This window comes from Hirundo rustica, chromosome 19, assembly GCF_015227805.2.
Source record: "Hirundo rustica isolate bHirRus1 chromosome 19, bHirRus1.pri.v3, whole genome shotgun sequence".
In the NCBI taxonomy this organism is placed as follows: domain Eukaryota; kingdom Metazoa; phylum Chordata; class Aves; order Passeriformes; family Hirundinidae; genus Hirundo; species Hirundo rustica.
Genome location: NC_053468.1, coordinates 5,702,918 through 5,725,586, shown reverse-complemented (window position 1 = coordinate 5,725,586; position 22,669 = coordinate 5,702,918). Strand labels below are relative to the sequence as shown.

The 22,669-nt window shown below is 50.0% G+C and overlaps 2 protein-coding genes across 6 annotated transcripts in view; one reads left to right on the top strand and one right to left on the bottom strand.

Annotated features, from left to right (window-relative positions):
- RFFL (ring finger and FYVE like domain containing E3 ubiquitin protein ligase) overlaps positions 1 to 9,471 on the top strand; it is a 28,868-nt gene extending 19,397 nt beyond the window's left edge. For all 4 annotated transcript variants that reach the window (XM_040082109.2, XM_040082108.2, XM_040082110.2 and 1 more), the window contains exons 3-7: positions 2,833 to 3,237; positions 4,740 to 4,826; positions 5,176 to 5,383; positions 6,527 to 6,550; positions 7,057 to 9,471. In XM_040082109.2, the coding sequence (XP_039938043.1) occupies positions 2,833 to 3,237; positions 4,740 to 4,826; positions 5,176 to 5,383; positions 6,527 to 6,550; positions 7,057 to 7,238 (906 nt within the window). In that variant the 3' untranslated portion in view covers positions 7,239 to 9,471. The remainder of the gene's footprint in view (positions 1 to 2,832; positions 3,238 to 4,739; positions 4,827 to 5,175; positions 5,384 to 6,526; positions 6,551 to 7,056) is intronic.
- Positions 9,472 to 9,695: 224 nt separating this feature from the next.
- On the bottom strand, positions 9,696 to 22,618 carry LIG3 (DNA ligase 3). 2 transcript variants are annotated; one of them, XM_040082106.2, is made up of 20 exons: positions 22,509 to 22,618; positions 21,688 to 22,250; positions 21,080 to 21,196; positions 20,596 to 20,793; positions 20,059 to 20,210; positions 18,998 to 19,164; positions 18,175 to 18,252; positions 17,919 to 18,087; positions 17,184 to 17,339; positions 16,627 to 16,758; positions 15,795 to 15,874; positions 15,348 to 15,435; positions 14,437 to 14,514; positions 14,064 to 14,187; positions 13,627 to 13,769; positions 12,810 to 12,884; positions 12,091 to 12,237; positions 11,008 to 11,182; positions 10,301 to 10,392; positions 9,696 to 10,190 (listed from the first exon to the last, which is right to left on the bottom strand). In XM_040082106.2, exons 2-20 carry the CDS (start codon positions 22,229 to 22,231, stop codon positions 9,954 to 9,956), a joined length of 2,952 nt encoding a protein of 983 aa, XP_039938040.1. In that variant the 5' UTR covers positions 22,232 to 22,250; positions 22,509 to 22,618; the 3' UTR covers positions 9,696 to 9,953. The 2 variants fall into 2 exon arrangements, with proteins under 2 accessions (XP_039938040.1, XP_039938041.1); XM_040082107.2 differs by having other exon boundaries at positions 9,696 to 10,187.
- Between the last annotated feature and the right edge of the window lie 51 nt (positions 22,619 to 22,669).

The following is a 22,669-nucleotide window of genomic DNA, read 5'->3' as shown; positions in this document are numbered from 1 at the left end:
GAGGATCTGCTAAAGTTGTTGAAAACATTCCTGCCCTCAGCAGCTTCCCCCTTTTCCTGTGGGATCTGGTGTCTGTACCTGAGCTCCCGCTCCAGGCTGTCAGGGAAATTGAGTCTGAGGTTTTCATTCTATATTCCAAAGGGGCTCCCAAACCTCCTCCCACCTTCCTGCTGCCCCAGCTCCTGGGCAGTGATCTCTGGGAGTGGCTGGAGCCCGGTGCTGCAGGAGGGGCTGCCAGAGCTCAGCCACCAGCTCTCTGAGCGAGCTGAAAGCATCACTGGTGTTTGTGAGCTGTGCTGATTCCTCAGAGCTGTTGCTATGGAGGGAGAAGTGTAGGAAATCTCACTGTGCTGCTAGGACAGCATGGAAAACTGCATTCTCTCCTGGGAGAGCCAGCACCTTTGAACTCCAGTGTCCAGTTAATGTTTATTCTGAAATAAAGTGGATAAAAATTAATTCCTTCTGCGCTGGTGACCATAAGGATAGCCTAGATCGCTTTAAAGAAACCCAAACCTAACAAACCAACAAAACCCCGCAGGTGAAGCATTTCAGGGCTGTCTGACCATGCTGACTGTGCTGTCAGGGAGCAGCAGTCAGATGTGGCCTGACCTTTTAGCAAAGTTTTAATGTACAACAACATTTGAAACTAATCCTTCTGAAGAACGCGGTGCCCTGAATCACTGCCCTTTCAGTCAGCGTTCAGTGAAGCTCTAAGATGTGCTTGATGCTGAGGTGCAGCCAAAATGCCCATGTTTAAACCTCAGTGCTCAGATACAGGCTGGGGAGGGGTTTTTTTCTCTGAAGATAAATCCTGGTGCTGAACTGCTACATCAGAGATGTGCCTGGGTTTGTTTTCACTTCCCGAATGTATCCTCTGATAACTGAGGCAGCATTCTCTCAATTGCAAGGACGTGTTTGATGGAACAGCCCTTGTGCTATGCTTGCTTTGTGATACCTTGAGGTAAGAGTCCCCAAGTAGAGGTTTTCTGGCTGCTGGAAGGTCCCTGGCAATACAGGGGTTCCCTCTGGGGCCAGTTTGGCAACCTGCAGGGCGTGGGGAGGCTTCCCCTGCCAGAGAAAAGCGGGGCTGCTTTGGGGTTTTGGGTTGTTTAATGCAGTGTTTGTGTTGTTGGGGTTTTTTAATCTCAATTCTTCTGATTGCTCCCATGGGGGAGTCAGAGGGCAAGTGTTACCAACAGGGTTTATTTTCCACTTCTCTGCCTTTGTGGATTTGTTTTGTTCCCCTGCTCCAGGCACACACAGCCATGAGTTCCTGTCTCTGCCCTGCAAATTTCCCGAGGAACAGGATTGCTCCTGCAATCACAGGGTCACAAAGAGTCAATTATGCACTAATTTTTTTTCTGTGGTGATGAAGTTAAGGAAAACTCCTCCAAACTGGATGTTCTGTGGAAATTGCCCTTCCTGCCTTGCTTTGTGATTGGTGAAAGTCATTTGTCCTTGGCAGGCCCCCAAACAGCAGTTTTGAGATGAGGTTTCAAGAGTTTCTCTCGGGCAGAAATTTTCATGTCTTAAAATGCTTGAGCAGGAAGTGGGGAATTTTTCCAGAAAGTGTCACTGTGAGAGTAGTACAGGCTGTAAACGAGAGGCCTGAGGTGTTAGGTGGGGAGCAGGGATGTTTCCAGGCTGAAAAGGGCATCAGAAAGAGCTTTTGTAAGCAAACTGTGTATTTACACCCTGTAAAACACGAGCAGCATCTGCTTTCTTTCAGCTGGGATGTTCTTCAATCACTAGAGCAGTTCATAAACCAGTTTTTTGTCTTTGAGTTTGCATTTATTACTTCTTCAGCTCCACCTGTGTGTTTTTCCTTGCACAGCTCTGAAGGATCAGGATGTCAGGATTTCACAGAGGCGCTTGGTTTCTCTGAGGCTGTGAATGAACATTTTTAACCAGCACTGAAACCACTTCTTTCTTCCCTCAGGACTTTTCAGCAGGCACGTAACGTGGCTGTTCTGCTGCTATTCCTATTCTAAATGTAGAACTTGCCTTTCCAAAGGGTTGAGCAGTCAAGTTTCTGCAGAAGTCAGCATGGACTGTGAGTGCTTGGAACTGCTGGGAATCAAGCCCTGAGTTGACAGATCTGAAGAGTATCAAATACAAACATTTAACAACAGCATTTAATCAGTAACGTTTTTAACTGTCTGGGACATAATATTTCCAAAACTGCTTCCAACACTTTCTGTCCAGCACTGTCTGGTATAAAGTAAGCGTATTGTTTTCAAAATAAGTTATTTTTTGTATAAATAAATGTCAGATTCTTTGATGACTGTGAGACCTTTCTGTTCCCTGTCCCTCTTATGGCAAAACAAAGATTCATTCCGTGATTGCAGCAAATTGGTGGGGAAAAAAAAGGGGGTGAAAGGTCATTCATAGCAGGTATTTGTGAAAGAAAATGTTTTTAAATAGTTCCCATCAATGCTGGAGCTTCCTAATGCACAGAACAATGTGCACAACTAGCTGCAATTCACTTACATGTCTGCTGCCTCAATCTCCTGATTTCCTTTGGCTTAAGCTGCATGAGCAGGTGCAGAAGATTCCTGTCGTGTGAGGGAATCTTGTCAGGATATCACATTTCATTCTGGGTAAATGGAGTGGGAATGGGGCTTCTCTAAGAACTGAGGAACCTGCTGATTGCTCGGGGATCAATCCTTTTCCTCCTCTAGGGACGTGGGTTGCCAAAAAGTGTGCAAACCTTGGCGCTTTTTCATGGACTGGAAGGTTTTGGTTGTGCTTTGAGAGCAGCCGCAGCCGGGAGGGAAGTGCTGCGGGCGCAGGGCGCGGGCTGGCTCTGATTGCTTCCCCTCTCTTCCCCAGCACATCTGCCTGGACTGTAAGAAGAACTTTTGCACGTCCTGCTCAAACCAGCCCGAGGGTGGGCCCCTGCTCTGCCACCTCTGCCAGCGCTTCCGAGCCACGGCTTTTCAGCGGGAGGAGCTGATCAAGATGAAGGTGAAGGATCTGCGGGATTACTTGGCGCTCCATGAGATTTCCACGGAGTTCTGTCGTGAAAAGGAGGACCTGGTATTCCTGATCCTTGGCCAGCAGCTTGCAATTACCCAGGAAGATCAGATAAGAACAAACACATTTAATACCAGTGCCCCTGGACAGCAAGACTTTGTGAGTCACCCCCCAGCCAACCCGGCCTCTCCTACCTCACACGATGAGTCCTCAGTGTCTGCAGATCCCATCTCAAGTTCAGAAGCTCAGGAACACCAACAGGTACAGTCTCTGGCCACAAACATCTTATGCAATCTCATTCATCTCTGGTTTTGGATCAACTGCTAGGATGTTGCATGTGCTTTTGCTGTGTAAAGCCATGAGTTGCTGTCAGTAACTTCACTGTGCCATTCCTTATGGACTTGAATTTGGTGGGCAGTGCTGAATATATCGAGTGTTCACTCTCAGAACATCATCAGTGCTTTTGGGTGTGTTTTCTCTGGTGCTCTGGTCCATACTTCCATTGCTACAAGATGCTCCTGTGACTGCTTCCTTTGGTACTTGCTGATGGTTTCTGGCAGGTGTCTGTAGGTGTAATTAAGTGGGTGATACTGTTCTTTAACTCCTGTGCCAGATAACAAGCACAGTCTGAAGTAGTTTTGGAGCTGGAACTGATCAGAGGTGTTGGGGGGTGTGTGAGGTTTTTGGTGTCTCCTGCACTCAGATCAATAGAAGACAAACCCCGAGTCTGGTGTTGAGTCTTGGTTTATTATGAACTTGCAGTTCTGATGAACCTTGGCAGTGGCATTTGAGCTTAATTATTTTTTATTGACCTCGCTTTGTTTGTCTTTCTCCTCTCTGCTAAGGAAAGTTTACTCAGTGTTTGACATCTGCTCCTTGTCCTATTACAAAGTTAATGGGTGTATTCAGTTCCCCGTGGGCCAGAGCTGTGAAAATGTGTGTACCTTCTGCTTCCTCAGCAGATATATCTAGTTCAAAAGAAGAGTTCTCCTGGGAGAGTCTTTTTTACAAATCATTAAAAGGCATTTTCATTCCTTGGTTTTCCAGTTTTAACCCGCTCTGCTGTCTTCCCTCGCTGCCCCGTGATACATTTCAGCTTCTAGTCTGGACTTGCATGACATCCTGCTGCAGTTCAGGCTCTTTGTTCCTGATTGTTACTCTCGGGCTCTGTAAATATGAACAAGTCCCCACTTGGATCAGTGGGATGGTAACATTAGAGTCTCTTTGTCAGTAGGAAACCGGAGGGAGCAGTGGCTGCTGGGGGTGAGTCAGCTGCAATGACACTGCTCATTTGATCGAGCGTTCAGAGCAGCTGCTCAGCGTTTCTTCTCCAGCTCTGTCGCTGCTGCTCCCTCACTCGGAGTCCCCTGTTTGCCCACTGCAGACCCCACCTGAGGAGGTGTTTGCCTGGTCACTGAGGAGCTGAGCTCTGTTAGAGGAGGGTTCTGCAGAGCCTTGCACTGAGAGCTCTGTCACAGCGCAGTGTGGCCCTCAGGGAAGGACTGCAGATAGACACGTACAGATTTGGTGTGCAGATCTGGTCTGATCCAGCCTGGAGTTCTGTGCTGGGGCTCTCAAGGTTCAGCTTCAGCAAGTGCTCCTTTGTGTGAGTGCTGCACAGGGAGAACCCTCTGTGAGTGTGCCTGGCTTGTGCCTTGTCCTGCCCGTGTCCTTGCAGAGCTCAGGGACAGCAGCGACACTGCCCTGGAGTTGATCTCCTTCCAGAAACCCACAGCTGGTGAAAGCTTTATTTCCTCTTCCAGGCCAATGGTCACGTGCCTCCGAGCCCAGCCTGTGGAACAGCAGCTGAGAATGCAGCAGAAGAAGCAGCAGCAGAGGATGAGATAGAGGTTTGTGTGTCCTGGAACGGAAGGGAACACCAGGGACAGGGAATCCCAGGTTTCCTGGGCTGGATTTGCTACCAGAGGTGAACAGTAACTGAGACTGGCCAAACCCGTGGCATCATCTTGTCCTCCACGGGCAGAAAGAACTGGTGTCACTTGGACACCATAGCAGAAATTATTGGGTTCTATCTCAAGATTTGTGTTTCTGATAGACGAATTCAGAGCAGCCACTTCTCTGTACATCCAGACCTGAACTCCTGCTAACGCACACGCTGAAAGTTGATAGAAAAAGTTGATTGAAATCATAGTTCAAGGTGTTGAGGGCAAGAATGATTGTGTCTTTGCTCCCTCCCAGTCTAGTGACTCCGAGGATAATCTGGTGCTGGGCAGGAAGGCCTCCCTGTCCGACCTGACGAGCGTCGGGGACATCAACGCGCTCTCCGTGCGGCAGCTGAAGGAAATCCTCGCCCGCAACTTCGTCAACTACAAAGGCTGCTGTGAGAAGTGGGAGCTGCTGGAGAGGGTCACTCGCCTCTACAGAGAGAAGGACCTTCAGCATCTGGGTAAGAAACTTGGCAAACATGTGCCTGTTCTCCAGGTTTAGCCTTTTTACGGACAGCTGTACGAGGAAATAGAACTTACCTTACATTTCTGGTGCAGCAAAGCGAGGAGGAAGGAGGGGGTGTCTTGTACAGAGTGAAAGGAGCTGAGCTCTGCTCAGCACTCCTTGCTGTTTGAGGAGAGAGTTCAGGGGCTGTGCATCCTTCACCCTTGGTGCTGTGCATGCCAACAGGATCCCATTGGGCACTGTCTCACTCTCACAGCAGCTGGTGGGTGGCTGGACACGACTGGATGTGCTGAGCTCTTATCCCTCAGCTCGTGGTCCTGGCAAAGCCCTGCCCAGGCAGGAAGCTGCCGCCAGAGAGCAGCTGGGAGATTGAGGACATGTGCTCAGAGCAGTGGCTCCCAGGGCTGCCCAGCTGTGGGTAGCTGGGTTTCACTCTCACCAGTGTTCCTGCTGCACGTGCTGGGCCTGCGCAGGTGGCTGTGAGGGGACACAGGTGCATGGAGAATATATCTGGCTTGATTTTCCAGGTGCCAGTTTGCACCTCCAGGGGATTTCTTAAAAAAGACCCACATTTGTAAATTACTTCCGCGAGAAACTTACTTTAGCACTTTGGTTTCATACATTTGTTTCTCAGTGCTGTCCAAAGTGGTGTTTTCTTAAACACATCTCTCTAGGCTTTGTCTTCTGTGGGTGATCCAAGATTTAAGACAGCAGCTTTGGGGTTATATTCTTTCATTACCTTGTGCTTTTGATGCAATTTATCCTTTTCTCTCACTCACTCTGTGTGTTCAGTCACTTGGTGGTTGTGTAACAGCAGAGGAACTGGCACAAGGGGCTGCTGCAGGTGCAGCACTGGGGAGCCAAACTGCAGACATTCCAAGGCTGTCTTAAAAATTGAGACATCCCTTTGGATCCCTTATCTCTGGGAATCTTGAACTGTTCTGCAAGCTCAGTGTGGGAGAAAGTTCTTGTCAGTTGTTGAACCTGTCCCGATCAGAGCCCAGCCTGAGCCTGCCATGGTGATCAGCAAAAAGCAGTTTTGGTTTAGCAACTCCCTCAGGCTTTCAGCCCCTGCCTGCTAACACCGCTCTCCCAGCTTTTCATATTCTCACCAAATCCCTCTCTTCTTGTGTTGCAGTTTTGGACACCGACGATCAACCTGGTGAGTGAGATCCTTAATCATGGAGTTGTTTATTGGGAAAAACCCTCCAGGATCCAGTCCAACCAGCACTGCCAAGGCCACCCCTAAACCATGTCCCCAGATGCCACATCTGCATGGCTTTTAACCCCCCTCAGGGTTGTTTATGCCACCACTGCCCTGAGCAGCCTGTTTAGAGCTTGACAACCCTTTTGGAAATGGATAGCAGGAAAAATTTCTATCTAAACTTTCTGGCACAACCTGAGGTAATTTCCTCTTGTGCTGTTACTTGGGAAGAGAGACCCGTGTTGCTTAATTTGCCTCATCACTGAGAACCTCAGTGATCCCTGTTTCCATCTCACAGAAACTGCTGTGCAAAAGCCAAAACTGCTCCCTGCCAGCCGATGGAGCAGCCACAAGGGGAATTCCCTTGCAGACCTCGTCCCTTAGGGAATCCCTGGGGCAGAGCCATCTGTGATCGCACCACCACCTCCCTCTGTGTGACCCATGGGTGCTCTCCTGTCCCGCAGGTGCTGCGGGGCCCCCCAGCACGGAGGACAACCTGTGCAGGATCTGCATGGACGCTGCCATCGACTGTGTGCTGCTGGAGTGTGGGCACATGGTGACGTGCACCAAGTGCGGGAAGCGCATGAGCGAGTGCCCCATCTGCCGCCAGTACGTCATCAGGGCCGTGCACGTCTTCAGGACATAAAGGGGGCTCTGGGCTCGGGGCTGCTGTGCCTTAAAGCCTCAGTGCTCTTAGGGAAGGGGCCAACATCGCTGCCGGTAGTCACCTTGGAGATGAGCATGGCCCCGCTGCAAGGGAGGGAAGGAGGAGGCCAGGGGAACGCTGCTCTGCTCAAGCCATGCCCGACTCTGCTCATGCCGCCATCGTGCTTTACACCACAGTGCCTGGACTCCGTGGAGCTCATTGCCAGCAATCATTAACCGCCTCCATCCTAGGATAATTTAAGGACAGATGGATGCCCGGCTTTCCACCAGGAAGACCAGCTCCAGAGGCTTTGTGTTTTCCTCTGAATAATAAAGTGAACTGGGGTCTCAAAAAGTGTCCTTTGTTTTGCTGCTCAGGCTACGCCCAGCAACAAGTTGATTTTTGAAGATTGCAATGTCACTGTGCTTGTTAATGTTGCTTTCATTTTTAATTTAATGTAAAATTGTTGTGCTTGCAGGATGGGCAGACCGCCCCTGCTTTCCCGAATTCCAGCCTAGTGCAATTGTGGGAAAATGTGAGATTTCATATCAAGGTTGTCTTTGTATCATTGAGAACTGTTGGGGAGGGAGGCTGGGAAGGCTCAGCCTTGCGCTGTGTGCTGGGTTCTTGATTCTGTGCCAGAGGGAGGCTTCTGGTTTGATTTTGTCTACTTTGACTTCACAGCACGTGCCAGAGGTGGGGCTCAAACTGAGCTGCCCCCACTTGCTGAGTTACAAATCCGAGGCTCGAGTCTGCCGGGGTTCAGTGAGGAAATCACAGAGCTGCACCGGAGTGACGACTCCACTGCTACACAATCATATATAAGTACAGGTGACTTTTTCTTTTTTCAGAAGGGAATCATCTCTTGGATCCATGAGCAATCTCCACTGCAGATCAGCTTCCCCCATCCTCCCCAGGGCTGAGTTTTACATTTCTGTTACCTTCCACGGCTTATCAAAGGCAATTATCTCCTTTCTGCTGGTGAGGGTGGGGACAGGGGCTGTGGCGTGGTCCCTGACAGCTCTCCATGTGTTCAGCTGGAGAAGCCTGGCAGTTCTTGCTGGAGGTGATTGTAACTGGTGAATTGTCCCCTCAGTGGCCTGCAGGCATCCAGGGCACCACAGCCAAGCCTCAGCAGCGGGGTGCCCCCAGTGCAGGGCAGAGCTTTCCTGGCTGCTCCGGGGAGGGGATGGGGCCGTGTTCAGCCCGAGAACAGCACAGACCCCCTGAGTCCCCTCACAGCTCCTGAGTGCAGCTGCAGGGACAGCACCAAAGCTCCAGTGCAGGGGGAGTGATGGCAACAGCGCACTGACCGTGTGTTCTGAGCAGGGACGCTGCCAGGAGCAGCAGCTCAGCTGCAGGGAGCTGCAGCCAAAACAGCTCCCGAGATGAGAAATCCAGGGCTCAGGAGGGCAGCAGAGCCATGGATTTCTCACTGAGGTGGGCTCAGAGCTCCACAAAACTGGTGCAGCTCACTGAACTCAGCATTCTGAGTTGTAGCTGTCCCAGGTCAGGCTGTTCTTTAATCTTTGACTTAAGGTTTAACAGATCCATCATGTGAACAAACTGAACAAGTCAATGCATGATGACAGAGAAAAGGGCAGGTAAGAAGTGACTCTGTTTGCTCTGGAGAGGGCACAGGGACCTCCAAGAGCTGCAGGAATACAAAAAGTACTGAACAGCCTCAGTTAGGAAATTCACTGTGAAAATTCATGTTACCATTTTTCAATAAACTCAGGGCTGGGGGAATTGAGCAGGAAGAAGATGATTCCCTTATGGATAGATGTACTTTTCCTTGTAGAGGGCAGGCTTATTTTCTACAGCAGATAAATCAAGCTGCAGGTGGATTCCTGCAGTTTTAGGGATGAGAAGATCCACCCACCCTGTGACTCCAAAATGTGCTTTGTGAAGGGAGGACTCTTCTTGTTTCCCTTGGAGAAATGGATTCTCTACTTATGGATATGAGTGAGTTGTTCTTAAAGGAAAATAACCTGGAGGAAACTGATTAATGATCCAAAGGAATATAATGTTCTGAACTAATAAAGTAAATGGAAATATTTATGTGCTTTATGTACACTGTACATTGTTTAAAGAGTTTAAAAGTTAATATTCTACTTGAAAGGGCATGTTATTCACTATTAAATCCTCTGGTACTATGACAGTTAAACTTACTAGTTTGGTACAGAAGTTTGGTTTATAATTTTGTAATAAAGTTGAAATGTGATTTAGTTAACTTTGTTTCTGACTGTTACAAGCAGAGATCCTACAGCTACTGCTGAATCTCAGCCAGGTGTTTAAATGTTCTTAGTGGGGGGTGCAGAAGAGGTGGAGGGGAAAAAAAATTACCTGACAACACCAATGACCTTGGCACCACAGCCAAGAGTCCCGTGGAGCTGCTGGTCTGCGTTCCTGAACAGGAAGAGAAGAACCTTTGGAAAGTAAGTCCTGACAGCAAAGGAGAAGCTGCTTCAGTTTTATTTCTTTATCTATAAAAATACCCAAACTTTAAAAACCCCAGGAGACTAAACCAGCACCTGGATAAGGGCGGTGGTCTACAGTACGGGCAGGAAAACGGGTTCAGCAGTTCAGAGAGAACTTTTTTTAATTCATTCCATGGGGTTCCTCTGGATCTCCGGAGCTACTTCTGAGGGCGTTTCCCTTCTATCCACACCTCCACGGAGGAGCCTCCCCCTCCCTGTCCGCAGGTGTTGTGTGCTAGCACGGGGCCACCAGCCTGCGCTTGCGGATGCACTCCCAGATCCACCTGGGCGTCACCCGCTGCGCCCCGGGGTTGTCCTCTGTGTCCCCGATCACGTGCGTGGCCGAGGCCGTGTCGAACTCCTCCACCAGGTCCCCGTCGAAGGCGATGAAGTAGCGGCGGATTCGGGCAAAGTCCTTCACCGAGGGCGCCAGGTAGAGCTTCACCCCCGTGAAAATGTCCAGCAGTGGCTGCTGAGGGGGAAGGAAAGCAGAGCCTGGGCAAAAACGTTCCTTGGAAGGGAAGTGAACGGACAACAGCTGCCTCAGCCTCCCCCCAGCCCGCCCTGGGCGCTGTCCTGTACCTTTTTTCCGTTGTCCTCCATCTCGGATGCTTTTCTCTTCTCCCCTCGTTTCTCCGGGGATTTCTCAGGGGATGCAATGACTCCTTTGCTCTCTAAAAACAGAAATTTGGCTCGTGCGTGTGCTCTGTCCAGATCCTGGTTGTGTATTAACGTTGGGGGAGAGAGTAAAGAGCAGAAGGGAAAAGTTTCCTCCCCTGTTTCTGGGAAATCCCTGCATTACTGTCACTAGTCACATGTTTTTCTACTGGCACTGGTGTGGGGCAGCCTCCTGCCCCATTGCCAGGCTGCTGCTGCCACCTGCCCTCTGTGAAACTGCTCAATGTTCCAGCTCCATTCACCTGGAAATCACCTCCAGCCACACGTCCCTTTGAACACCTGAATTCCATCCAAATCAAATTAAACATTGGCTCATGGCCAACAATCTCACACCAAAGACTGTGACCTGCAGAATTGAGAACAGGGATCACCGACCTGAACAGCATCATCTGAGCTGCTTCCATCCATCTTTTCCCAATCGCAGGACATCTCAGAGCTGTGGCTAACTCACTTCATACTGGGCCAAACCAAGGATCTGAACAGCTTTGCCCATTATCCCTGAGATCCACGTGAAAGGTGGGATCATCAAGAAGGCAAAGACCCAGAGCCAGCCTGCCCCAAGCACAGAGGACACAGCCCCAGGCCCCTTCCTAAAAGCACCATCATCTTACCTTCTGCCTTCTGGGCTTTTGCAGGTGACTTGCTTGGGGGACTCTTAATACTGCTGTGAGGTGTGGAAGACCTGGAATTCCCATCATTCTCTCCACTGCTGCCAGCTGTGGACTCATCTTCCTCCCCAGCTGTAACATTGAAATCAGCCTTCTCCTTGGAGAGCTGGTACAGCTCCTGCCCAGAGAAACAGCACTGATCACGTCTGGCACTGACACCAGCTGCAACGCAGAGGCTGCTCCGCTCTTCTGCCCCCTCAAGTGTTTGCTCAGAAGCTTTCTCTTCCTGCACCTCTCTGCAGTCACTTCCCTGTCAACTCTGTCCTCGCTTCCTGCATTCAGCCCTCTCCTGGCATTAAGGGGAGCCACATCCTCATCTGCTACAGAGCCAGAGCCTGAGCGATGAGCAGTGCCCACTGTGGGAAGGGCCCATCTGCAGAGGGGTTTGTTCCTCTCCGCTCCTCCCCAGGGGATCCTGGCATCACTCCCGCTCTCCATGGCACGAGCAGCCCTGTCAGCTGCTGCCAGCCCCAAACCACAGCAACTCCCTGAGCACAGAGCTCCCTGTGCCAGGGCTGGCACCAGGCTCCCTCACCTCAGCACAGGGGATGAGGGGCGGCTGCAGCCCCGGGGTCCTGGCCAGTGCCGCTTGGCCCCTGTGCCCCACAGGCACTTCCCACATGCCTCTCCATGCCTCAGCAACTGACAGGAAACTGAGTGAGCATGGAGAGAATAAAGGCCTGCCCAAGGAGGTGATAGTCACCGTCCCTGGACATGTTTAAAAAAGCCTGGACATGGCACTCAGGGCCATGGTTTAGTTGATGAGGAGGTGTTGGGTCATAGGCTGGACTTGATGATCTCAAAAGGTCTTTTCCAACCATCCTGTGGTCACCTCCGAGGAAGGCAATTCCTCACCCTGCCACAAGGGCTGATGGAACCACGTGCCAGCAGAGACCTCTCTGACAGGGCACAACAACACAAGAGCTCAGGGGACCCGAGAGCCTCCCAGGACCACCCAGCATCGCTCCCTGGCACGAAGGGAGAGTGGAAGGCGCCATCAGGAGCTGCCTGCCCGCGCTGCCCCACCTTGAGCTGCTGCAGGTTGGTGGCCGTCTGCCAGTCCTTGTCGTCGCGGATGCGGGTGCAGCGCGGGAAGCGGATGGAGATCCCGTCGGCGGTGTGAGCCTCGGCCTTGGAGAACTCTGCGCCCGTGATCTCCCACACCGGGGCTTTCTGGGCACAGGGAGAAGCTGCGTCACGTCCCTGTGTTCTCTCAGCTCCAAGTGTCTGACCCACGCTCACTCTCCACCCCGGCACGCTTCCATTTACACAAACTGACCGTCCTGCTCACCCTTCATTAGACAAAGCTGCTTTTTCACTAAGCCAGAGATCCTTCACTAACACAAAATGCCAGTTTTTAAACAGCACCTTCTCCTTCAGGCATGCAGAGCATACTGACACGTTCCCTACAACAACAGCAACTTCTGGGCTGCAGCTGTGTTTCGACCCTTTAAAGTCAGATTTCTCATATCTCAAATTTAAAGTAAGCTCACTTCTGGAAGGGATTTAATGCACAAGAATATTTCCCAAAACTGGTGCAGGTGTGATTTCTTCATGAAGCTCTTAGCCTCAAATGCACCTGCAAGATTGAGAGATAAAAACTTGTGCTTAATTTCCCTTTCCAAGTATGAAGATTCATTTTGTAACACAGACAACTTCTAAGCTGTCCTCCTAAAGGATTTATAGAAGACTGCAGAATAAGGGCTGGGAAATGTTAAATGTTACACGATTATGAGAGCACTTACCTTTGGATCTGGGACAATGAAATCTGGGTAGTAGATTTTGTTAATTTTTAGCCACCTTGGAATTTTACTAGGATCCTATTAATTAAAAGCACAAAATTAAAATCGTTGGCACTTATCATATATAAACCTAATTCTACAATAGAAGCTGCTGAAACACAACCTAGAAACAGATCAGCACTGAGGTCTTACATTGCTTTTGCATGGCTGAAACTTGCACTGATCTGCAGCTGTTTCTCTCATCTAGAAAATCAGACATTGCCTGAAACACAGCTCTCAAATCCTGTCCTTCCGTGTGTGAAACAAGAGCAGTTGCTCCAATTGTGATTCATGTAAAACTACACTTTTTTTTTTTTTTTTTTTAAGATTCTACAGCCTTGATGCAAATGGCCTTCAGGATGTCAAGGAAATATTAAAATTCAGCTCTCTGTTTATTTGTCCAGCCTTGAAAAGCAAGATAAGTTCCTCACAGGAATCTCAACTCCAACCCCAGGTTATGGAGCCACCAGCCCAGAGTCTGCCCGAGCACTTTCCTCCCACAGCCCCATCTAGTGACTGCCTTTGCCAATCACAACGTGCCCAAAAACCCGGACAAAAACATCGCTATCTTCCCAACCAAACTTTGTCCTAGCAGGAAACAGATGGTGCCTGGCTTCACACTCAGTGTCTGGGTACAGATCCTCCTCCAGGAGCTGGCTGCTCTGACACCTCACTTGTTTAACTCTGAGTCATTCCTGGCAGGGCACTTCCACCCCGAAGCGAAGCAGCACCTGAGGGCAGCTGAGCCCTTTGCTGAGCATCCCTTGGCTCCTCCTCTCACCTTGCTGATCTTCACCATGTCCAGCTCTGTCTGCAGACGTGCCAGGGTGGCGTCGTCGTGGCCACCGGAGCACTTGGTCACCGTGCACCACTTCTCACTCTTGGGGTCGTAGCAGCCCATGAGGAAGATGGACATCATCCCACCTGCACAGGGACAGCGGGCTTCACACCTTGCCAAGCCACAGCTTTCCACAGCCAAAACCCTTCTCCAGCTTTGGCAGTCAAAGGCTTGTGGTGGTTGCAAGGCCACTCACAAAGCTGGAGAGAGCCCCTGCACTGTGCAACAGCCCAGCCCAACACCTCCAGCCCTGCTGTGCCGGCAAACCCACGGCAAGGGCCGCAGGTCAGCACTGCTCCAGCCACTCTCACTCTGGAGGCCTGGAACAGGAAAGCCTCGGCAGTTCAACAATCTGTGACTTAAAGCAGCTCCACACCTACCTTTACTGCCCTGTCCATAGAAAGCCCCCAGCACCACCAGGTCAGCTGTGTCAGCCATTGCCCCCTCGTTGAGATAATCCTTCTTCACCTTCAGCCAGTGGCGCTTCCCTGGTTCGTAATTACCCTGTGCAAAGGAAGGCAGAGCCCCCTCAGAGACATCCCCAGGTGGGCAGCAGCTCCTCAGACAGCCCTGGCCTTTACCCAGCTCAGCAGCTGTGGAGCACAGCAGGAGGAGCAGCTTGGACTGGATGTCAGCATGGAGAGGAACCCAGAGATGTTTCCAGAACGCTCAGTGTGTGACTGTCTCAGAGCTGACTCTGCTGTCGTTCCCCAACTCCCAGCTCACACCAGTACAGAGTGAATGGGAACTTGCCTTTATATCTTTCAGCACCAGCCCTTCCAGCCCCTCCCGGATGACTCTGGTGATCATGTCTGCCAGATCTGAAGCTTTCTGCAAAGGAGAGGGATCATGGTTAGCTCAGCACCCTAAAAAGGGCTGAGGTCTTCAGGCCCTTTGTTTGGAGCAGTGGTGCACTGAACCCAAAGCACCTGCAGAGGGAGGATTAGGTAATTTCAAAATACTTTTCCAAGGAGAATCCTGTACAGGTTCTCTTTGCTGCACAGTGACAGAGCAGGGAATATGTCCCCAGAAGAAGTTTGTCTGGTAAAAAAAACACCCCTCAGAGATGTGGCTGCATCCCAGTATGTCCCACAGCAGATCTGCTCAGCCAGCAGTGCCAGCTTCCTTCTCCATCCAACTGCCTTGGGAGCTCTGAACCTTCTCCTGCCCTAAATGTCCAAGCATTCTCCGCCTAAGCCAAGGAGCCACAGAAATCGGCAGCAGTGGGGAAAATAATGGGACATCAGGCATATTTCAAAGGAAAACGCCAGCATGCTGCTGCCTACATGCAGGTTTTGGCAGCCAGGATGTCTCAGGGCTGTGTGTTTGGGAAGTGTCCCAGTCTGGCTCCCTTCCATCACACTGCAGCCACAGCTCCGCACAGCGCAGACTGAGCAACAACAGGACTGAGCTCCTCCTAACAGGGTCAGAGTGACAACAGCTATGAGATCATTAACAAGGCAGAAAACTTGAGGGATGCAAGTGAAGATTGTACTGAAGGCCTTGGGGCCAGGAAAAGATGGGAAAACAATGTTGGCTCAAGAAGTCCTGCACACAGAGCGGAAGGAGAACCATTCTGCCAGGGTGAACTTGCAGAGCTGATCGTAAGAAAAAGCCAAGTGGTGGAGGAGCGGGGTGAGGGTTTCAGGGCACTCTGCACTCACTGTGACGTGTTTCATCTCCGAGAACAGGATCCTGTTGGGGATCTCCACCATGTTGTCATGGAGGAACTTGCGCCGCTCACACAGGGGCCTAGAGGAGGGCATGGAGAATGAGAGACAAGCAGCAGTCCCAACAGGAACATTGAAAAAAAGCTCTTAAAAGTCATTAAATGATTCATCCTGGAGAATTCCAGAGAGAGGACAGCTAGTTCTTACTTTCCTCCGGGAAGAGATAAAATGGGAATTCCAATGTTGACAGTTTAGAGGATGTTAAGATGAGCAGCTGATATGCAGCTAATCCCAGAATTTTGGAGGGCACGAGGAGCTCCACAGGGAAACTCCTTGGCACAGCAAGGTCCCTCCCACGCTGCCCTGATTTCCCAGAGAGTGAACTGGTCTGTCTGCATTTGTGGGCTTTTCCCTCCTGGAAACCAGCCCAGCCACACACACCTGTCCATCAGGCTGATGCCATTGAAGTAGATGCAGTCAAACACAAACAGGCAAACGTTGGCATCCTGGAAAGCAGCTTTCTGAAATACAATTAACAGAGTTCTGCAGTCGCAGCAAAGTAATAAAAGGACAGGTTTCTATCTCTGTATTATTTTAGGTAGGATAAGCTCATGCCTCTTCTAAAAGAAGCAATCTGAGAATTAAGATTTGCACTGAATGTGTCCAAGCACAAGCTAAGGAGATAAAAAATGTTAATTTCCTAGGAAGGGGAAATAATGCTAAAAATATGAATGGCTTTGGGCTATGCAACATCTGTCACTACTGCTGCAAAAACCCCACCACACTGCTACAGACAGCAGATTAATGGCTACTTTTAACTTAAGCACTTATAGTTTAATTTTCATTTTCCTGTCCTCTTCCTCACCCTCATTCAGCCTAGACACAAGCACTACATAACACTTACATGGAGTAAGTGTTTCCACTTACATGGAATAATCCCTGTGCTCTCCCAGGCTGCCATGCATTGCTCAAGCCGAGACAAACAATGACAGAATTGCGAGATTTTCCAAAGTTTTTTTTTTTAGTGTTATTGTAATATTAATTTAAAATTAGTATTTTAATATTAGTATCTTGAGATGAAATTCTGCTAATGTCCTGCCAGTGATCAGGTTAATATCTAATCTACTTCTCAATAATCTTATTTTTTTCCCAAGATGCCTCTAACAAGCACCAGGGCTCTGAAATCATCCTGTGATAACAGACTGTGTTTAAGTCAGCAGAGTAACAGCCTCCAAATACAAAACCCCCCATTTTTATTTAATTTTCTTTTTACCTTGTGCACACCGAGAGTCCCAAAAGGAAGTGGCTTGCCAGTTTTATTGTCAATCAGGAGAACTTCTGAATCCAGGATCATACTTTGCCCACCAGGGAAAGCCTGGGGGATGAAATCCTTAAAATGGGCTACCTTGGGAAAAGGAAAAAAAAAAACAACAACAAAAAGAAAAATAACTGGCTGAAGAGAGGGATTCACTCCAATGCAGGTGTTCTCTCCACAATATGAGGCACATCTACACTTCTATGGTACCCACAGCAGTCTGCACATAGAAAAATGAGGCTTTCATACACAGAACCAAGTCACCCAACCGGCACCGAGGCTCCCAAAATGCAGGGCATAGAGAGGATTCTACAGCAGACTGGTGACATTTAATTTCAAGCTCTTACTGTGCACCAGAATTAAATTATTACAGTTTTAAGCGTTGCTTTTCCACATTCTACACATCTGTATAAATTAGGAATGAGTCTACAGGAGAAGGAATCCTCCTTGCCTGTGGAAGGAGACCATTGGGAATGCAGTGGAGGAGCTGGCTCGAGGGGTGGGGCAGTGCTTACTTTGTGGGGGAGCACAGGTTTGAGGCTCCTGCTGAAGTAGCTGAAGTGATCCCCGTTCTTGTGCACCTGCACGCGCTCGCCGTCGTACTTGATCTCGGCGTACATCCCGTTGGGACACTTCTTCATGGCGTACTCGATGGACTTGCAGGCCTCAGCCTGGGGAGGAGAGCACCCAAACCCAGGTGACACGTGGAAAACAAACCCAAGTTCATCAATGACCTACAATGAACTCCCTTGTAGAGCTTTTTGTCCAGAGCATCTGTTAGCGAGTCCAAGTTTTGCTTAATTATTCACTTACTTAGAATCATCTGCATATGCCCAGATAATTACAGATTTCAGTGCTTATCCCCTCCAAACGCTTTAAAACATGCACTGCGCCTTCTGCAGGAGTGTGCTCAGCCCAGAAGCAAATATTTAACTCTGCTTTGTTCACACAAAAAGCCAGACTTATTTGAGTCTCTAATCCACTGGAAAGCTTACACTAATTCCAGAGAAAGGATCAACTACTGCAATGACAGCAAACAAATAAAAAGTCTGGGAGCAAGACTGAGAGCAAGGCAAAGTTTTAGCTTGGCAGTGGCACTGAGGGTGCAGGCACTGAGTTTATTGAACATTTGGTGGTAGGAGATGCTCTTTAAACTGGCATTAAACACCAGTGAGCCCCGCACAGCCACTGCCCTGCCAGGTGAGGGTCTCTGCTCCGTGCCTGGCTGCCAGGAGAGGACCCAAGCTCACCAGCATGGGCTGCACCGGGGTCATGAGCGAGGCCTGCACGCTCAGGGTCCTCTTCATCCCCGGCACCTTCTCGGCCTCCTGCTGGTTCTGCAGCACCCGCTCCACCACGTCCTGCAGGTTCCGCGAGGCCTTGAACGCCTCGTAGGCGTTGGGATCCAGAGCGTCCAACCTGCAGGGAGAGAGGGGGACGCTGATCAGCCCCAGGGCTGCTGCTGCTGCCTCAGGAGATGAGCGATTCTGGGTTCGTGTCACTTACACGTGCTTTGCTCCAGCGTTCATCTTCAAGTCGTGTTTAATGAGCCTGATGATGCACTTCAGGTCGTTGCCCGTACACCTGGAGAAGAGAGGATTCAGCAAAGGTGTGAGCTCAACAACTTTGCAGCTGAGAAGAAGAAACTCATCCAGGACTCTTTAAAAAAACCTCTGCAGAAGGTTTAAACGAAACTGAGGACACACGTTAATGATTCAGCAAAGGTGTGAGCTCAACAACTTTGCAGCTGAGAAGAAGAAACTCATCCAGGACTCTTTAAAAAAACCTCTGCAGAAGGTTTAAACGAAACTGAGGACACACGTTAATGGTGACACCTCAGAGACACAAGGGAATATCCAAAAGGCCTTCCAGCATCCTTATGGCAACATTAACTCTGCCTCGGTGTTGATGTACCCTCCCAAATTTACTTAATTAATGCATCAAGAATAACTGATCAGAAAATCCCCAGCCTCAGATCAACACAAACAGAGCCAGACCAAAAATCTTCATCTAAACTACTTTGAAGGCTTTTCCCAACACTTAAGAACAGCAACTTAATTAACAGCTAAGCACCATTAGGGTATTATTGCAAATCACTAGTTTGATTGAAGCGTGCTGACAAGCAGGGACAAAGTTCTCTGGCACAAACAAGAGTCACAAATGTTCTCCACTGCTCTCAAGTTATCTCAATCACACCACTAACAGCAGCTTACAGATGCTAATTAAGTTCAGTCTCGGTGGCTCATGATTAATTTTTCATCTACTCCAACTTGTAGAGAGCCATTCCAGTGTTTGGGAAAACCTTCAGAGGGCTGATTCCTTCCCTCACCTGCGGCTGATCTGCTGCAGGACGCTCTGCTGGTCATCCTCCTTGGTGAGCTTGGACAGCTGCATGAGGAATTCATCAACCTCCTGGATGGTCAGGAGGCTCTTGGCTGCCGGAGGACACGTCTTGCTCTGCTCAAAGAAGATCCGGATGGTCTCAGAAACATCTCCCTGTCTCCAAAAACAAAACCAGGGTGTGGATGAGAGGCATGGCCAGAGAATGGGGGTGCCACTGGGGATTCTGCGTGGTTCCAGTGAGGATAAAGACAGCAGTGATGCTGGGACTGCATGAAGAAATGGGAATCAAACACTTAAGGAAGCTGCCACGACACATAAAGCTGCTCAGCTGCTTAACTTGCCAAGAAAGGTAATTGTGAGTACCAGCAGCATCTCATGGCTCTATTTTTCCCGGCTGCACAGACCCTTTATTTCCTCAGGATGAATCCACTTGTAAATCCAGGGATGTGGGACAGGCTAGTGATGTCACTAGAAGGCAGTACACAGCAAGGCAGTGAGCAGAGATGAAGGAATTACTACCTTTATCATCTAATTCACCCCTTTTCTGCACCTTGCAGTGAATCAGAGGGTGCACAGTCAATCACCAGCTCCTGTGCACAGGGACCCAAGGCACAACTGAGCACCTGCAATTGTAGCAGCTTAATTGTATCAACCAACTGCAGCTGCCCGTGACAGCTCTGTTAATTGAATCCCAGGTTTTGATGTGTGACGGTACAGAAAGAGTAATATAAATCAGTTCTGTAGGAATGTGCCAGACAAAGGGGTTTAGACAAACAGATGCAGCCAACCTCGCCTAGAAAAATTCAGTCTTGCTTTCTAAAGCTTTGCCAGGTGAGTTCTTATCCTGCTTTGTGTTCAAAAATGATTTTCTACAGGTTCCAGATGGCGGAAAATGCTATGAAAACTGCTAAAGCCAAGGAAAACCAAAATAAATCACCAGCTCCCATTCTAACAGTCAAGCCAAGGAGTAAAAAACCTAAACCATTTCAGAATCTCTATAAGCAAAGGGCTGAACAGCAGAAATTAAGAGCTGCTGTCTGCACTCACCTGCTCCAGGTCCCGGACCATTTCTTCCTGGTTGCAGTTAAAAATCCTGCTGAACAGCTTTACAATCTGCTTATCATTCAAGTTGTAAACTATTTTGATGACACCTGGTAACAGCATCTTAATGGTCAGGTATACATCACCATGAAAACCATCTGGGAAAAAAAAAAATAAAGCAGCACATTATAACTGTGAGGATTTATTTTCATGTCCAAGCTCTGGTTGGTTGTGCCCATTTGCATAACCCTGGGGATAAAACCCACAGTTGGGGCTAGGAATTCTTAGGGGAAATAGCCACAGTTTGACTCTAAATCTGATCTCAGCACTAAATTTGGCAGCTACAATGCCTGAGTGAGACATTTTTATCTGAATTTGCTATTTAAAGAGCTCACTTTTCCAAGATTACCTCCACAGTTCAGAAATCACCCCAGCACAAGGCTGGGACCACCCAACAACCAGAGTTTAATTTCACCGTTCCTTTTGAGGTCAGACTTTGAAGCCGACTCTGAGAGGGCAGAGAATGCCAAGCTGGAGCCATACCTCCGGCAGATCCCTTCCTGAGGAAGTCCTGGATGATCTGAGTTTTCACGTTGTAGCTCGGCTTCTCGGCCACCATGGCACAGAGCTTGCGGAATTCCCGCAGCAGGCAGTCCTTGTGCTTGGGATCACACCTGGCTGCAGACAGGCTGGGCTTGTGGGAAGAGTTTGCAGGGGCATCTTCTGAATTCTTCGGCTTGGCTGCATCAAACACATCACAAGTTGCTTCTTTAACAAATGTTGAAGTAACCTCTGCCTGGCAGACTGGGAACAATCCCAGTGTGCTTGGCAAAGCTTCAGAGCTAAAAATTTATGACTTTTTTATAAAAGCCTTCCAACTATTTTTATCCTTCACATTACACCAGAATTTCTTAGATCTTAATTCTCATCAGAGAAATGACTAAACTGATCTGAGCCAAGCTAAAACACCTCTTGATGTTGAGATGAAAATAACCTGATTCCCCAGAACCAGTTTCTTAATTCTTACCAGTGAATCCAGAGAATTTCTTTGGTGGATCTTTTGTGGTCAGCTGTCCTGTGGCAGTGAGTTTTGCCTGCACTATCACCTTTTTCTTCGGGGTACCTCCAGTCTTGGAATTGGCTTCTGGAAAGCAGAAAGGTTCAAAGAGGCAATCAGGAATAATCTCATACAACCCTCATCATGTTATGTAGCTTACAAAGCAAAAAGCCTTAAAAGAAATGGGAATTGGAGGAGAAAAAAAAACCAAAACCCAGATGTTTTTCAGAAAACAGAAGTTAGTAGAATCTGTAATTTATTAAAGATCACAGAAAAAGGTGGAAATGGAAGATAACTGATGCTTCCTCACGGGTGTCATTTGCCCATGAATTAAATCACCTAGGCCTTGTCCCCAGTCAGCTGTGACAAATGAATCAACGAGTGTCACTGCAGAAGTGACCACTTCTTCCCTTCCCTACAGGGCTGACACAGGGATTGGAGCAGCACCACACACTTTGTCCCTAAGCCACACAAACAAATCCATGAGGATTTCATGGCAAAGGCACAGCTGGGTGACAACCTCAGGCACAACTTGAAAGTAAGGAGAAAAGTGACCCTGGCACTGCCTCGTGCCTCACCTGAGATGTACTTGTTGATTGTTTCTTTCTCCTCATCCTGCAGCTCTTCCCATCCCTCCAAGTCCGTGATGTCTTCGATTTTCTTGGTGGTGGCCCGGGCCTTGTCCAGCTTCTCAAAGATGCACTTGACATGGTACCACTCCTTCATGTCCCCTCCGGACTCGGTGAAAGGATTTGGAACAATCTTCCCAATGCGCACCATCCCCTTCACGATCTTCTCCTTGCACTTCTTGCAGCCCGCGGTGCCTCGCTTGGCGTAGTCCACACAGTAGCGCTGCTCTGCCATGTCCTCCGCAGCCGCGCAGGCGGAGCGCAGCCAGCCGCCCAAGAGCAGGGGGACAGGAAAGGCGCCGGCAGCACGGCGCTGCTTTGGGCACGGCACGGAGACAGGCCGGAACAGCAGCTGGCACCAGCAACCGGGGCTGACTCCGGCAAAGCAGGAGAACGGTCTGGGCAAGGGGAGCTGCGGGCGAGGGCAGAACAGCGCTGTGCCCCAGCCGAGAGCGCGGGCGGCGTGTGACAGCGTCCTGCAGCCCGTGGGCATCCAGTCCGTGCTGAGGGTGCTGCGAGCGACAGAGGGGACACTGAGCACCCTCGGCCCGCCGGGACCCCCTCAGCGGCCCCAGGCCTCAGCCCCCGCTCCGCAGCGGCGTCCATCGCCCCCGCTCCGCTGCGCCACAGCCCGACCCCTCACAGCCCCCTCCTCGCTCCCAGGCCTTCTCCCCTCACGCCCAGGGGCCGCTTTCCCGCCCTGCCCGCCTCGGCCCAACCACCGGCTCCCGCCGCCGCCGCAGGCCCCAGGCCGCTCCTCCGCCGCTCACCGCGTTCCTCACGGTGCCGCCATCCCGCTCCTCGCTCCGTCCGGACCCCCGGGACCCCCCCCCAGCCCCTCCGGCCGGGGTCACCGCCTCAGCCGCGGCCGGGACACGAGCACGCCCGCCCGGCTTCCGTAGAGCCACGCGCGCGCGCGCGCGCGCCGCAC

What these genes read in the sequence shown, in the direction of transcription:
- LIG3 (XM_040082106.2), bottom strand. Translation starts at nt 22,231, where the DNA reads ATGCCCACGGGCTGCAGGACGCTGTCACACGCCGCCCGCGCTCTCGGC. An exon ending in AATCAACAAGTACATCTCAG is followed by an intron (nt 21,197 to 21,687) that starts GTGAGGCACGAG and finishes TCTGCTTTCCAG; the next exon opens with AAGCCAATTCCAAGACTGGA. An exon ending in AACGCTGGAGCAAAGCACGT is followed by an intron (nt 18,088 to 18,174) that starts GTAAGTGACACG and finishes CTCTCCCTGCAG; the next exon opens with GTTGGACGCTCTGGATCCCA.